This window comes from Passer montanus, unplaced genomic scaffold (assembly GCF_014805655.1).
Source record: "Passer montanus isolate IOZ18808 unplaced genomic scaffold, ASM1480565v1 scaffold52, whole genome shotgun sequence".
In the NCBI taxonomy this organism is placed as follows: Eukaryota; Metazoa; Chordata; class Aves; order Passeriformes; family Passeridae; genus Passer; species Passer montanus.
Window position 1 is genome coordinate 1,920,401 of NW_024370152.1, and position 17,111 is coordinate 1,937,511.

Consider the following 17,111-nt stretch of genomic DNA (forward strand, 5'->3'; position numbering starts at 1 on the left):
ACCTGATCTAGCTGAAGGTGTTACTGCTTGTATCAGGGCGGTTGGAACCAGATGATTTTCAAGGTTCTTTTCCAGGCCAGACTCTTGTATGATTCTATGATCTTATGATAAAAATTACTTTATTCTACTTTAATGTTGGCAGTTTTTTCCCATAAGTGTCTTTAGGTTATACTGTCACTCAAAGAGCAGCCAAAATGTAGTGGACATGAAACCTGGGTTTGCAGCTACCTGTAGTCTGAGCGATGGCTGTAGCACAGATGTGGAACTTACAATTCTGTAGCAGCTTAGTTATTGGTCAGTTGTTTGAAACCACTGGATTTTGGTTTGAGGCTGGTTTGAATTTTTTCCCTCTGTACTCAAAATTGCCAAGTAAATACCTATAATATGAAACTGCAATACAACCAATTGTTGACTAGAAGCAGAAATTTTCAGACTTTTTTTCTGTGAGAAACCAGAGCTGACTGAAGCTCTGATAGTGATGCATAAGTTCCTGGGGAATAACAGGTGAGATTTCTCAATGAAAGTCAAAAAGGATGAGCAAGGGAAATGAATGTATTGTTAAAGGTGAGCAAGTGGCCTAGAAAGTGTAGAAGGTGACACTTTTGGGGATGAGGTTTTTGGGGAAGTGCTTATTGTAGGTCTGGAATAAGTTACCCAGTTTCACTTTCCTTCACATTGCTGCCAACTTTTCTGTCTTTGTTATGGACAAGTGTTGTCCGCTTATCTTGCCTTTGGCTTTCTATGCTTTCTCTTTCAGGTGTGGGGAATAAAAAGTCCCAATATGAGGAAGTCAGTGTGTGTTGATACTGGCAAAGAAAAGATGAGTGAGAGGCTCAGTCTTTTTAATCTGCAGCCCTGAAGCTGTGCCTACCCTGTGCAGCCTGGTCCTGTCTGTAGAAATGGTCCAAACAGGTCCCTTTACACTTCTAGATATTGAGCTAATGAGGAGACTGGCTGCATCTCTTTTGGTTAGCAGAAATAGTAAATCATCTTAAACACTATTTGAATGGGTCAGCTTTATTCTGAGATGAATTTATGAAGTTACAGGTTATTTTACAGTTTTGTCATGTATGTGGAAATGTGGTTTTGAAACAGACTCAGTAAAAAAAAAAAAAAAAGGTGACTTGACTTTATTCCAGCACACTTGAAACTTGCAGAAGAGGCAGCGAAGTTTTTTGTTTCTCAATGAAACTGACTATGTATAAGGAAGATGCTTCTTTTGCTTGGCTTTCTCTCAACTCCCATAATGATTCTTGGGAAACCGTTCATTTAGATAGGAGGGTAGAGCTGTCTTAATAACAGTTTATGCACATCTGGGAAGGCCCGTCATTTCCCATTATGCCAGAGAAACTGGTTGCTCTTCAGAACTGGTTTTGCCTCCCAGGTTGCTTGCTTAACATTCATACAGAAGTACTTAAACTGGTTTGTCTGTGTTTTGAATAGATAAGACTTTCTGCACGTCTGAGAACCTGTTCGGCCTAAAATGAATGTTTTCTCAGATGGATTTAGGGTGAGAAGAAAGTGTTCCTCCCTCTGCCAACTCATGATTTTAATTAAGGATCGTATCACTTAGGCTTTTTACCCTACATGCCTGTGATTTCTCTTCCACTGTGTTTAAGCTGGAGCAAGCTGCCTACCTCTGAATATGTGTTGGTTTATTTTTTAGTATTTTGCCAACACCAATTTTTGTTATTAGGCTTTAGCTTTAGGTAGCTTCAGTTAGCTTCTTGTTTATTTTTCACCTCTCTGACAGTGTCATCAAATGGCTTCCTAAATAATTTTTGTTCAGGATTTTAAACAGCTGGGTGAGTTTTGACTTCCTGTCACTTCAGGAGGTGACCATGATGTTATTTTGAGACAGCCACAGTAGTGGCAACTTGAGCAAAACTGAATGAAGGACTGAAGGCTGAGTACTGGCCTCTCAAAACTGGTATTTGCACTCTAGCAGTGTTTGCAACCTACTGCAATTGTAGATGTGTTGCTCCACCAAAAGTCTTCCACAAAACTCCTCTGAGACTATCCTACGCACTCTGAATATGTGTTGGTTTATTTTTTAATATTTTGCCAACACCCATTTTTGTTATTAGGCTTTAGCTTTAGGTAGCTTTAGCTAGCTTCTTGTTTATTTTTCACCTCTCTGACAGTGTCATCAAATGGCTTCCTAAATAATTTTTGTTCAGGATTTTAAACAGCTGGGTGAGTTTTGACTTCCTGTCACTTCAGGAGGTGACCATGATGTTATTTTGAGACAGCCACAGTAGTGGCAACTTGAGCAAAACTGAATGAAGGACTGAAGGCTGAGTACTGGCCTCTCAAAACTGATATTTGCACTCTAGCAGTGTTTGCAACCTACTGCAATTGTAGATGTGTTGCTCCACCAAAAGTCTTCCACAAAACTCCTCTGAGACTATCCTACGCACTATGGGATTGTTATCCAAGATGCAGTTCAGCCAAGGTAGTTTAGAAAAATGTGGCTGTGACGTAAACCTGCAATAATACTAAAGTTGTTTCAATGTATCTAACAGAGATTGACAACTTTTTTCTGTTTAAAAGTTAAGACTGGTTTACATATGAATGCATGAGTTTTTGGTGGTGGGTTTGGGGTGTTTTTGTGTTTGTGTAAAGTCAGGAGCACTCTCTACTTAGATACATAGCTGAGGCACTTCGTAAAATGTGGAGAGCTGTCAGACATGTCTGTGCCAGTTACATTTTAATGTATATGAAATCATTTTGATTGCTACAGGCTTTTGATTTGTAACCTGAGAAGTTTTTTCCAGCATAGAACTAAGATATGATGCTGAAAAGATTGCTTAGCATTGGTATGTAAACAGGAGGATTCCTCAAAGAGGTTGCTGCTAAGTAGTTCTAAGTAGTAAGTTGATGTGGAGATGTCATGAACTTTCTTTCATTATGATAAATATCGCTTATTTTAGTATGTGCGGCCTCCACCAAACTGCATCTTGCCTGCTTTCTTTCTTTTCCAACCCTCAAGGCCAAATAGAGTTTTTGTTAAAACTTTAGTGATAAATGAGAACTTTTAAACGTTGCAAGGCTCCTCTTTCAGCATCCTCCACTTTATAAACAGTTCAGTAATTTATATTGACCTTTCCTCCTTTTTGGCTGAGAAGTCTCTTCAGTACTGTGTATCTCTGTCTTCTGTGTCATGGCCTATCCCCAGCTGTAAGGATTTATCTGTGGTAGTATGAAGTATAGAGACCAACCACATGTGCCCAGCTACTGAAACTGATTCCTCAAGACCACTGCTTGCAAATGCTTGATAGGCACTCTATTCAAAGAGAAATTACTTGGGGAGTCTACTTGGAAGGCTGTTTTTCCTCGCTGTCCAGTTACATTATTTTTAGATTATGCTGTTCTCGATCCTTGTGCATTTGCGCTTTTTAAGTACTCTTCTGGCTTCTTGTAGATGCCAAGATTGTAGGCAACTTGCTATGCCTGTTTAAATTGTTTCTTCTTCCACTCCTTAGCCACTGACCATGAAGTTATAGAGTTTCATTTACTTCTGATAATATAATTGCATCAGCATATCTTACCTCTTGAAAAAAAATATATTTCAGGAGAGGTTGATTGTGGTGATGATGACAGGGAATCACGAAAACTATTCTTTTGAATACAATGCGTTGTGTATTCTTTTGAATACAATGTATTCAGAGGGCAAAAACACTTGAGCTTGTCTGCAATCATGGAATATGGCTTGAGGAACCTGGCAGATCACAGCCCTTGTAACTAATGAAAGACCAGTAAGCTGAACAACCTTTTTTTATGTTTTATGACCTCTCACTAAGATAGTAAAGAATCTGTTGCTCCATCTTTTAAAAGGATAGTTGTCTATGACTGTGATATTCTGAGTGTAATATTCACCGTGTTTGAAGGAGCTGGAGTGTCTAGCACCATTATTGGATAATAGGGATTTTTTTAATGTATTGCTGAGAGGTCAGGCAGAAACAGGAACTTCTCTTCAAGATTATGTTGAAGAGCAAGTGATAGAAGGCCGGTAACATAGGAATACAATAATTAAAGGTAATAGAGTATGTTTGTAGATGTTCCTTGCCATTGTCCCCCCCATCTTTTGAGTCAACCTGAGAAAGAAAGACTGAACAAAGAATTTGGAGGTGGTGGCATTATTCATCATGCATGGATTTTGACACTGTTAGATTTTCATTCTTTGGGGCCTTGTCCCAAAATCTGCTGCCTTTTTTTTTTTTTTTTCCTGTTTTCTCCTTCCTGAAGAGCTGTTCTATACAGTGTACAGTAGTTCTCTGAAGAAAAAACACATTTCAATATGATTTAGTATGTGCTCAATTTCAGCTTCCAATTCTGCCCCCACATTTTTTGGTGAGGGTTTGTGAGATGTTTCGTGGAAAAGAAACAGACTTTGCTGCTAGGAACTATGAACCTTAGAGAGTGTAAAGGAAACAGCTTTTCTGTTAGCTTGTTAATCTCAAAGTGGGAGGTGTGGAGAGAAATCTGTTTCTGTCTTTTCTGAAATACTTAAACACAGATGTTTGAAAGACATTAAGTCAAACTGTGAATTTTGCACAACTGTCTGTCTTTATTGTGACATTTTGGGACTTGTAAACCTTGAGATGTGTCCTTCTGTTCTTCCCGGACCATTAAAAATCTTTGCTACAATGTGTAGACATTGAAGTTGAGCCTTGGACCTCTCCTCTCTCCTCTGCTACGCAATTGCACTTGCTGCTCTGTCCTTTGTTGACTGACTCTTTGTGGTCGTTTAGAATGGTCTTTGCCTAAACTCGGTTTGTTGAGTGCCCCAGCTTCAGAACCTAAGTCTGGGGTTTTTTAATCAATTTAATTTGCAAGTCCTAGTGATTAATTGGGAAAAAAAACCCCAAACAACAGTGAGGTTATTTGCCACATGGCAACCAACACTAGCACAAGGCTACAGCAGGAATGCATGGTTGAAAGTGAGGGGAAGAGAGTAGTAGTGTCCTTGTGGCTTTTGTTGCCGACAGCCTGGCAGGTCCTGCCATACTGGAAAGGGAGAGGGATTAACTCTTTCTTTAACCACTGGTTTCCTGCCCTGCAGAGTATGCTTATGTTGTTTTTCTGTCTGCATTTGCCATACGTGACTTAGATCATTCCCTCCTGTGAGGTCCTTAGTGCTGCTCATTCAGGGCAGAGAACAAAGAGGCTGCATGGAAAGGAGAAGGGTTTTGGTTAAGGGAAAAGCGCTCTAAGGTTAAGGGTGGGGGAGTCCAGTGCTCTGCTCCTGCCTGTGTCAGGCAGAAGCTTCTGAATGGATACAAAGCTGGAGTTGTGTTTCAGTGGACTAGCTGGGGCCACAAAGGGATGGGATCTTTTCAAAGGGAGCACACGGAGTGCTTTTGAAATGGTGCAGGTAGTGGAGCAAGTATTGCACAAGAAGATGCATTGTAAATCTTATGATAACGTGTTTTAGCCCTGGTATTCTTTAGGGCTCCTTCATGCCATTTAGCTGCAAGTTTCTCTGCAAAAGTGTGTCATGCTGTAAGTGTAGTAGTATTGCTTTGTATCCTTTGTGGATACATTTTAAGCTAAGTCTCTCAAGGTAGCTAAGTTAGGATACTTAAACAAGAAATGCATATTTAATCAATGATTTGTTTTTTGGGGACAACAGACCAGGGGAAATGAGCATCTGTAATTTATTCACTGCAGTGTTGCAAAGTATTAAATGGATTACAGCCTTTCTACATTTCAGGATTACATAAGATAAATCTTTGAGTGAACTTGTTTGCCATGGCAGCAAGGTATCCATAGTTTCACTTCAGTGTAGGAATAAGTAGAAAAAAAGTGTATGATTAACTGCAGCAGAATTTATGTGTGGGTTTTTTTTGTTTTTGGTTTTTGTTTTTTTTTTCTTGTGTGTGTATGCTTTTTTTTTTTTTTGTTTTATTGATTCTACTGTCCCATTTGTGGCTAGGAAGAAAAACCAGCATGACTTGATCACTCTGGCAAGGTTAATGATGTAATTTTATGGCCAGTGTCAAAAGATGGCTGGCTGTTACATGGTGGCTACTGCCTTTTCTTTACGGAATTCAGTCAGCCTCTGAAAAATCTTATGCTGCACAGAATTCCATGAAATTCAGGAAACTGTTTATTGAAATATAAATAAAAGAAGAAGACTTGAACTGCAAGGTGTGCTAATTTTACAGGTTACAGATACATCTGTTACCAGCCCTAGAATTTGTTAAGTCTGAAATTTTTTAAACTGGTGAAAATTTAGTGCCAGCTCTTAATCCTGTCTTTTAGCTGGTAAATCATTGTTACTCATGCGATCCTGTGAAAGTCTGTGTTTCCACACTGGTCAGAAAGTTTGTACAGATGATATTTCAGTAGAACTTAGTGTTCTTGGATTCGTCTTCTGTGCTTTCGGGGAAGAGAGGTATTTCTTTCACCTGTCAATAGAGACTGTTTCTCATCTGATTTATAGCTGCAAAGGTTGGAACTATGGGCTTCAAATAGTTGTTCTTCTGTATTTTGGAAAGGAAAGGCTATAATCTGTTTTTGACTATTTGTTTTGGTTTTGTTTATTTTCTTTTTGTTCTGCTTGCTTTTTGTTAGGTTGATTTGGTGTTTTCTTGGTTTGGTTTTCTTTATTTTGATGTCTTGGGTTTTTTGTGGATTTTTGTTTGTATTTGTTTGGATTTTTTGTTTGTTTAAGTAGTGTTAGAAATATGTATAAATTTGGAAAGTTTCTCTAGCTAGTCACTAGCCAAGAAGTAAATTGACTTTTCTTGGCCCTGTGCCCTCACATAAATGCTATATCTTGCTGGTACTTACTTTAGCATGGATCAGTTTGGGCACATTTGCCTGATGTTGTTCACGTTTCTAGTAGCTTAGCCCTCTTCATTCAGAGTGGAAAGAGTTCATTTTCCGTTCATTGAGTGCTGTTCTGCTATTTGTATTGAACACCTACTTTTAGAGAAAGTTTCATTATCCTTCTTTGGTGAAACTTCAGGTGTCCCAATTCTATGGGCTGGATTACCATCTGGACTTCTGTGAGTCAGAGTGCTGAAGATAGAAAATATCCTACTTCTGTGTTTAATATGACATCATTATAAGTGTATTATTTTGTCTCCTCTGGGCAGTAAAGATGGAAAATTTTGTACTTTGGTTAACAGAGGAAGCTACTGGTTCCTGGAAATCCTACCATTTGTGTTTTGGATTGGTTTGTTTTTTTTTCCAAAAAAGGAAGGGAGATGCTTCTAGTCTTAAAAGGCACTTTTGAAGCTTTCTAAAATTCATTGGTGCTTGGTGCAGTGTGAATGTACGTATCCCATAAATGTGGGTGCGTTGATTTAATATTTCAGTTTTGCTCTTTTTTAGTATTTGAAAGGAGAAAGCATTGACTGGTATATACTACTTTTAAATAAAATGTGATGAAGTAGAGGAAGGCTTGGAAAGAACTGTTGGTTTCTCTTGCTGTTTTAGGCCTTCCTATTATGTATTATATGTGTTCATTTTATCTTCATTACAAATGCTGTTTAGATTTTTTTTTAATCAGTTGGCTCATCTGGCTTTCAGCTGAAAACAGGAATGTGTTAATTTTCATGACAGGAGTGGGTAGTTTAGCTTGTGTTTTCATTTGGTTGTTTTTTTTTTCCAAAAAAGGAAGGGAGATGCTTCTAGTCTTAAAAGGCACTTTTGAAGCTTTCTAAAATTCATTGGTGCTTGGTGCAGTGTGAATGTACGTATCCCATAAATGTGGGTGCGTTGATTTAATGTTTCAGTATTTCAGTTTTGCTCTTTTTTAGTATTTGAAAGGAGAAAGCATTGACTGGTATATACTACTTTTAAATAAAATGTGATGAAGTAGAGGAAGGCTTGGAAAGAACTGTTGGTTTCTCTTGCTGTTTTAGGCCTTCCTATTATGTATTATATGTGTTCATTTTATCTTCATTACAAATGCTGTTTAGATTTTTTTTTAATCAGTTGGCTCATCTGGCTTTCAACTGAAAACAGGAATGTGTTAATTTTCATGACAGGAGTGGGTAGTTTAGCTTGTGTTTTCATTAATGTTTCTGAAATGGTTAAACCAAAACCCATTCAGACTTGAGACTCTGTTCATTGTGTCTTAATAATTTGTCATACTTGAACACGTCAGTTAGTAGCAATTTAGTGGCAATGCCAAGACAGTGTAGTAGTAACTGGTTTGTGCTCTCGTGGCTCTCTCATCTCTTAAATCTTTTAGTAAGTAAGCTTTAGTTAAGGTCTGTCTTCTGCTTTCTGCACCGTGTTTCTGCAAAGGAAATATTTAATAACTGCAAAAGTGTCACTTTGAATAAATATTTTGATTCATATATTTCATGGCTTGATATTTGCATTTAAATACAATATACATAAAATGAGAGGCCACTTAATAAAAAATATTCAAGTCCTTCCCTAGAAGAATTCCCACCCTCACTAGTAATGTAAAACCTTGTCATTTCCTTGTTGGGCTAATCAATTAGCTAACATTACAGCTGGATTGCAAAGTTACTTTTGAGATTGTAGTAATGAAAGTCTGACAACCTAAAAATCAGTGGAAATATTCACAAATTCAAATCTTGGAGTAAAGCTGCTGCTTGTTAGAGAATCTGTTTCCCCATTGTTTGTTTCACACAGTCTGTTGTTAACTTGGAAAGTGTGAAAAAACAGCTTATGCCATGGCCATGTAGGCAGAAGATAGCAGTATTATGAACTGTGAGGAGAAAAATGGGCAAAGCAATCTTAAAGTTGTCCAAAAGGATAAGATCTGCTTTTAGGATGGGAATACACTTCTAATTTGAAAGGGCTGTCTCAATACAAGAATTTTACATCTGAGGAAGGACAATGGTGTGTATCACTTAATTATTTAGCTGTTGTGAAAGGAATTATTCTGGTTTCCTAAAAGCATTGAAGCTGAGTGAATGTTTTAATGAGCTTCTTGGAGATCTTGTGGATCATACAGGATTAATGTGCAAGGACAGAAGTATCCAACCCACTTTATTCTTCTCTGCCAGTGCGCTTGTTGCATCTAACCTAGTGAAGCTGGTTCTTTGTTGTCTCCTTTCACAGCCACTTCTCCCTGTCTTGTGTCTGTGATTTGTATCTTCTGTACTGGCATGGCGTTGTTCTTGGCTCTGCGTAGCAACCAGCTGCAAGCTTGCATAGTGAGTTCCAAAAATATGGGGAAATAGTGGATGAATAATTCTAAATTCGTGGTGCCGTGGTTAAATCCTTGTTGGGAATTAAGGATCACACAAGTGCTCATTCATTCCCCCCTGATTCCCTTGCCAGTGGGAAGAAGAATGAGAAAAAAAAGGTAAACCTGTACATAAGAAAAATTTAATCATTGAAACAAAATAACACAACAATAATAATTATAGGCTGGACATGACATAAATATAGAATAGTACCAGTAATGAATATAACATAGTACTAAATATGCTAATAACAGTAATAATAATAATTGTTAATAATAATTATAATGGTAAGGAGAGGGAAAGGGAGTGGCAAAACCTGACAGAAACAAGTAGGTTGATCAGAATCTGTGGACCTGTGCTTAGTTTGTCCCCCACCAGTGACTGGGGAGTGCTTTGCTTGCATAAATTGGAAAGTGAGTGTTACTGTTTGTTGCATTTGCGCTTAAGGTAACCATTCACACAGAGTTTTATCTGCTAAGAACCACTAATAACAATTTCAGGTATTATTCCAAAAGAATATTTAAGAGGTTTGTTATGTAACTCCATCATTAATAAAAACCAAATTGTGTATATAATCACTGTGGAAAGAGCAAGTCTTTCATTATCCCTTAGTGTTGAGAAGGAAAAGGTCATTGAGATTTTTTTTTGTCTTTGGGTGGAATTGGTTTGCTTTGTTTTGTTTTTTACTTTTTTTTCTTTTTCTCATCAAGTTTCATGGGATGCTGGATTCCCCATTACATTTTTATCCTGGTTTTCACCTACTGTCTTTGACAACTGAGTGTTTGTCCAGTTCACTGATGTTCACATCAAAAGTATTTTTCATGAAATACATTTTTGCATCCGATCCCTAGCAGCTAACAAATCCTCACTAGTCATATATGTAATCAGGAACTGTAACTCAAATTTTCTAAAGTATTGTCTTCCTGAAGCAATTATTTAGTCCCTAGTGATAGCCTCCTTTGCATTGTAACAGTAACCTGTTAATTCTTATTCTAAGATTTTTATAAAAATTGACTGTTTATATCCATGTGGATCAGAGGTCTAGATTAATATTCAGTAAAATTAAAGAACCCTTTTCTCTCATTGCATGATAGTTGATGGAAGGTATGAAGGCCTACTAGGCCTAGTTATTTAAGTCAAGTGGCAGAGGTTTTTCACTCTACCCCTTTCTTTTCCCCAGAGTCTTGTGTGACAGGATCATAGAATAGTTTGTGTTGTTAAGGGGCCTTTAAATGTCAGGTAGTCCAACCCTCCTCCCGTCCTTCCCCCAGCCCCTTCCCCTGGCTTTGGGCAGGAACATCTTCAACTAGATCAGGTTGTGCAGAGCCTAGCCCAGCCTTACTGGGGATGGGGCATCTACCACTTCTCTGTTCCAGTGTTTCACCACCCTCATTGTAGAATAATTCTTCCTTATCTATTCTGAATCTATGATTTTTTTTCAATTTAAAACAGTTACTGCTTTTCTGGTTGCTACAGGGCCTATTCAAAAGTGTGTCCCTGTCCTCCCTTTAAGTACTGAAAGGCCACAGTGAGGTCTCACTGAAGCCTTCTCTTCTTCTCCAGGCTGAACAACACCAACTCTCCTAGCCTTTCCTCATAGGAAGAAAGCCCTACTGAGGGCCTGCTCTAACATGTCCATGTCTTCCTTGTATGAAGGACTCTAGAGCTGGATGTAGTACAAAGAGTCTCATGAGAGAGTAGTAGAAGGGGAAAATCACCTCCTTTAACCTTCTGACCATGCATGTTTCTGACTAATGTTCAGCTTCAACCAATAGCACCGCCAGGCCCTTTGCAGGGCTGCTCTCAATCTGTTCATCCCCTGGCCTGGGTTGGTAGGGGGGTTTGCCCCAGCTTGGATGCAGTGCTTGGTCTTGAGCTTCATGAGATTCATGTGTGCCCACAGACATAGAGGCTCCATACAGCGGTTCAAGAAGTGGGAGAAAAGCCCCAATAATCATAACAGCAAACAGAAATTAGTTTTCAGTGTTGAGGAACTAAGAGCAAGAACTGCATTGCAAGCACTCTAGAAGTAGGAGCAGAGGAGCAGTTCATGCAGGAAGGGAGAGTAGTCTTCCAGGAGGAGATTTATCACAATGCACGGGAAGAGTGCTGTTTTTAAGAGCTGTTTAGAGGGACACACACAAATTTGCTTGTCTCAATAGCTGGAACTCTGCGTCTTGCCACATTCTTGTCATTTGTCACATTCTTATAATTTTGTCCCTTCTGGAAAGTGAACTCTTACTTTCCTAGAGGAAAGTAAGTTTAGCATATTGTAGAACGGGCAATGCTATAGGAGTTTAACTTCGTAAATTTGAAAAGTTATTTTGTGTGTAGTTTTTTGAAGCAAATTTGTAACTTTCGTATCTCTGCAGGATATGAAAAGCATATAGTTCTTTATTTTTTAAGATTTGTGTAAATGTTTTGCAGTATAAATTTGGCACAATTGAAATATAAAAATTAAATTTATAGGTTTTTTTACTAAAACTAAATATAAAAAATACATAAACTAAATGTAAAAGTAAATTTCATTTATTATGACATTTAAATGTATATGCAGATAAAAGACACATTAGTTTAAGCCTTTCTTTCTTTTCTATAACTATAGACTGTAGTCTAACTATAAGAAACGTTGTTTTCCTCAGTGGCAGTCTTGCATATGTGTTTATGGGAGGAAGAAAGAGTTCAGATAGGTTACCTGAACCTTAATCACAGTTTAGACATTTTTTTCTATGTAAAGTGTAAGGGAAGTATGATGGTGAAATTATACACAAAATAACAGAATGTGCATCTTTTTCTTCTGTGTTTTGAAAATAGATCACCTTCTTTAACCATCACTGTAGTGGTATTATCTACATACACTTTTATTTAGTCAAGGAAGTGTTTTGTATATCAAGTTACAAAATAAATCTAAAACAACCTGGTTAGTTTGCACTCTGAAGACCTTAGTTATATTGCTGTTGCTTATTTGAAAAGAGCATTTAACATTGCCTTATTCTGGAAAACTGTAACAGTAGTAGTTCTTAAGAGATTTCTTGATTTGGGTCTTATGCAGCAAAGTGATTTCAATTTTCATTGTTTAAATGTATAATACACAAAACTCGGAAGAAAGGTTTTCATTGATAATTTTATCTTTTTAGCATCTTAAACTTCTTCAGGCATAAGTATCCACAATGTTATTGCAGCCCTTTTTGTTGTAGCTGTAAACTATTATATATTGTTTAATATTTTGCCGAGTAGGAGATTCAGAGTTGTCTCTGTATTCCTTCAACTGTGTTGCCACAAATCAGAAACTATTGGTAAATTCAGTTTTCTGTAAAATAGCAATTCAGTGTTGTATCCTGTTGTGTTGTGTTTTCATGCATGGGTTTTTTTCCTCACCCACCCACTCCAATTTTCACCTAGTGTCCTGACAATCTATGATGGCTTCTTGATTTCTGGAGAGGCAGCTGTGGAGTTTTTTCAAGTAGTTCAGACCGTGGTGTAAGAAAATCTGAATCAGAAGTGCAGAAGTCACTTCTGTATGTCTTCTAATGCACTCAGTAATTTATTCATGTGCTTTTGGAACATGGACATCATTCATTACTATTATCTGGTCACAGTTGATCAGGAAACATGCTCTGGGAGCTCAATTTTTGACTCTTCATGGATATAGTGGCGCTTTTTTTCCTACTTGAGTGTTAGATTTTTTTCTCCAGAATAAAGGGAAAAAAGGAAAGTTCACCTAGATGCCTGTACTCCAAATTAATGTTAAATGGCATTGCTAGAGTGTCTACGTGACTAATTGTACCTTACATGACCTAGAGTGCTTATACTAAAGGTATAATAATATACTATTCCAAAGGTATAAGGAGAATCTGGCTATTTTGCACTTGACTTTCTGAGAGCCTTCTCAGAGAAAGACCTTCAAAATTTCCCACTGAAACATGAATTGTCTTTTATTGTAATACACACATATAAATGGTATTTATTGGGAAATGACTAACAACTGTTACTCTTTCAAATGCCACTGAAGCATGAATGGTTGTACGTTATGTTCAGAAAAAAATGATTGATGTATCTAACATTTATGTACTCTGAAACTGCAAGTGTTCTTGTAGACTGCCTTATCCCTTGTGTGTATGAACAAATTTGCTTTCTACAAATAAGCCCAAGTTTCCTGTAAGAGGAGGACAGAAGTAGAGAGCACTAGGCAGATACCCTCCAAATAATACCATAAAAGTTGTTTTTACACACTCAACCACATAATTTAAAAATAATGTTATTTTAAAGTAAATTGTCAAGTAACTTAAACCAGTTAAAAAGACTGTCCTGAAGTGCACTGATTCTTCTCACCAAGAGAGCAAGGAAGAACAGAGCTTTGCTATGGACTGTGGTGCATGTCACTGTGTTAATACATCAGCATGAAATATTCAGAATTCTAGTAGTGTATAGACCAATTAGGGTTTAGCAGCATTGTGTTCTTCTGTTCCATCTGATAGTACGGATTAATCAAGTTTGGAATACATATGTCGATTTACATTTCATCTTCTCATTGTGGGGAGTAGATGAGCATTCTGTGGGATCACTATCCTTCTAAAAATTGAGTTTCTTTCTTTTGTTGGTTGGGAGGGTGTACTTGAATATATACACAAGAACATATGGAAGTACCTGAATGCACTGATGACTTTCAGTAAGTAGAAAATGCAATAGAAAGGTTGCTTTTTGGAGAATGTGATACTGGTTTTTGTAGCAGTTTGTTGAGAAAACTAGAGTATGAAGCTCTGTTCATTTCTTTGATAGCTATTAAATATAAAGTTTTTTAAACTGAACATGTACCCTAAATATGTGGAGTTTATTCTTTTTGCTATTTGGTAGTATTTTTTTTCAAACATTTGAAAATTTCTTTACATTGAAGGCAACAAGGATAACTTTTTCCTTTCTCCTATAGATCCAAACATTTAATGTTGAGGCACCATGCCAGACCGTGGAAGATCTAACGAGTGGGGTTGTGATGGCCCAGGTTCTTCAAAAAATGTAAGTAATTGTTTACTTAATTAATTAAATACAGACAGTTTTTATCTGGACATTTTTGTATATTTACATGTGTTCTACCTTGCCTGATATTCCCTAAGGATGTGACTTAGATAGTACTTTAAAGTGGAACATGACTAATCATTTTTTTCTCTGTAGTGTTGCGGCGAACACTCTGTGTGTGGAGACACTAGGCTTCTATTTTCAGAAGGCTGATTTATTATCTTAATATATTATATTGAAATATTACATGAAAACTATATTAAAAGAACAGAGAGAAAAGAATGATCAGAAGGCTACAAAGAACAAGAATAGAACAGAATGCATAACAAAATCCTGTGACTGCTCACAGCCTTGGCACAGGTGGCTGTGATTGGTCATCAATTGAAAACAATCCACATGGACCAATGGAAGAGGCACCTGTTGCATTCCACAGCAGCAGATAGTTATTGTTTACATTTCTTTCCGGGGGATTCCAGCTCCTCAGGAGGGAAAAATCCTAGGAAGAGATGTCTCATAAAATATCATAGCTACACTGTAGTTTACAGACAACTATCTTAAATGAAAAAATAAATTGTTTTAGACAAGAGTTCATTCAAGTGTGATCTTACTGGAAATTAACCTGAATTAAAACTAAACTTACAGATTCACACTTAAAATTGAAATCAGTGCAAGGTAATAGCTTTAGTTAATTTGCCCTGATTGTTGTTTGAAACTGTAGTCAGTAATGTTAGAAGTAGTTTAATGTAATAAAATGTCAATGATAAACTGGATGGATCTGTCAGTTTAGTTGTTTGCAGTTGGAAGTACTTTTCCATTTGTTTCCACTAATGCTCATCTGTTCACCAGACACTACTGAGATTATATGAGGATATAAAGAAGCAGCCATTGGGTTATTTATACACAGGATTGGTAAGATCTTACTGAGGCTTTTCTTCTTGAGGCTAAACAAACACAGCTCACTCAATCTCACCTCACTTGGCAGTCTGTTAATCATCTCAGTTGCCCTTTGCTGAACTTCCATGTATGTCCAGGTGTCACTCTTAGTGGGGAGGCCTGGATGCAGCAGTTCAGATAAGGTTTTAACAGATCTGAGCAGTACCTCCCTCGGCCTGCTGGTAGCGATCTTCCCAACACAGCCCAGGTTTTGGTTTGCCTTCTTTGCTGCAAGGACACATTGCTGGAGTGTGTTCCACTTGGTTTCTGCCTGGTTTCTTGTCTGCAAGGCTGTTTTCCAGCCAGTGACCCCAGTATATACTGGTGAATAGGATTTGTTTGCACTTAACTTTTCTGAAATGTATAAGGTTCCTCTCAGCTTGTTTTTCCACCTTGCGAAATTTCTCCTAAATGGCAACGCAACTTTACATTTTGGTATCCTATGAAAAATTGCCCTCTGTCCCATCATCTGGATCCCTGCTCAAGACATTTAATAGTATTGACCCCTTGGGTATGCTGCTAGTGAACTGGCCTGCAGCTGGATTTCATGCTTCTGAAACCTCTGAGCCTAGCATTTCAGCCATTATTAAGTCCCACCTTGCTATCCAGTTACCCTAGCAATGCTTTATTGGTTCTTCTGTGAAGATGTCATCCTGATCAGGCAGTCTATAGCAGGAATCTGTAACACTGTCACTCATGTTGAACTGCTTAGTCATTCTGACTAGTAATCTCTCAGCTGGCTCATACCTCTTCTAAGACAGAGCTCACGCATTCCCTCTGGTCTGTCGCAGAAAGGGCATCTTTCTGTCACTGCCTTCTCAGCTTGTTCTTCCTAAGGGGTCTGTATATGCTCATGGCAGCCGCCTTGGCATGTGAGCCATCCTACCATGACTTCACGATCCCAGTGGGTCTGTGACCTTGTAACAGGGTTCTACATACAGAACTCTGTTTATTCCTATTTGTTCTCTATGCTGCCTGCATTAGTGCACAAGCATTCCACGTATGCATCCAGTCTTTCTGATTCCCAAAAATGAAGCTTTCCCCAGAGTGTTCTTTCTTAGGTCTTTCTATATTTATGTGCATATGCTTGAGGTGATCCCACTTTACCCAGACCTGTTTTGTTGACTATGAGGTGTCTTTTGTTCATATCATTCCTCACCCCTAGTTTTTCAACAGAGTTCACGTCTTTGTAGCTTAATATTCATTTTTTTGTATAAAACTGTTCTTACCACTTTGGCCAGCCTGTTTGTGAAGATGCGTCTGCCCACTATAGTCTGGTGGATCCTATCTCTTCCAAGCAGTCCTTATTCTGAAAAGGGTTTAATGGTTATCAAAACCAAAACTTTGTTGCCAACACTGTATTACAGCTGGTTGTTGACTTGCAGGCGTCTGTCTGCTGCTCAGACCTCCTTCTCACTAACTGGTGCAACAGGGGAGAGCACCACCCGAGCCTTGACCATACCTTCCAAAGATGCGTAATCACATTTGGCACTTTGGAGGCCCAGGTGGAAGAGCTGAAGGAATAATCATGTGAGGGCTGGACAAGCTTCAGCAGTCATTCAACAATGCCCGGAATTCAAACCCTGAGCAAGCAACAGCCCTTCTTGATGTCAGTCAGAAGATGAGGGTCCTCCATCCTGTTCTAGCCTTTAGCACTTCCCTCTTGTGCTGCTGCGTGGCTCAGGTTTACTGAACACAGATGGTTTGTTTGACAGAGCTCCTAGGGCTGTAACTGCTATGAGGGCACTGAGTCTGTTCTTTAGCTGCAGATTCTCAGGAGCAGGAGCCTTCCTCCTAGTGAGAGAAGGAACTGCCAGTTCACAGGAAGAAAAAAAAAGGAGGAAAAGTAAATCTCAATGTAGTCAAGATTTTTTAGCATGTGGTTCTGAGATACTATTTTCAGCTGATGAACTGAACTTTAAAAATAAATACACAATACAAATATTGTATTTCTGTAGCATGATTTTAAAATACGTGAAGCTT

The 17,111-nt window shown here is 38.1% G+C and overlaps 1 protein-coding gene across 5 annotated transcripts in view; it reads left to right on the forward strand.

Annotated features, from left to right (window-relative positions):
• Positions 1-6,974: 6,974 nt before the first annotated feature.
• The window catches only part of HOOK3 (hook microtubule tethering protein 3), a 79,703-nt gene continuing 69,566 nt past the window's right edge, over positions 6,975-17,111 (forward strand). For 4 of the 5 annotated variants that reach the window (XM_039724195.1, XM_039724196.1, XM_039724198.1 and 1 more), the window contains exons 1-2: positions 6,975-7,016; positions 14,110-14,195. In XM_039724195.1, coding sequence (XP_039580129.1) covers positions 6,990-7,016; positions 14,110-14,195 — 113 coding nt within the window. In that variant the 5' untranslated portion in view covers positions 6,975-6,989. Of the gene's footprint in view, positions 7,017-14,109; positions 14,196-17,111 lie in introns of those variants that run through there. The other variant, XM_039724199.1, reaches the window with a different exon arrangement.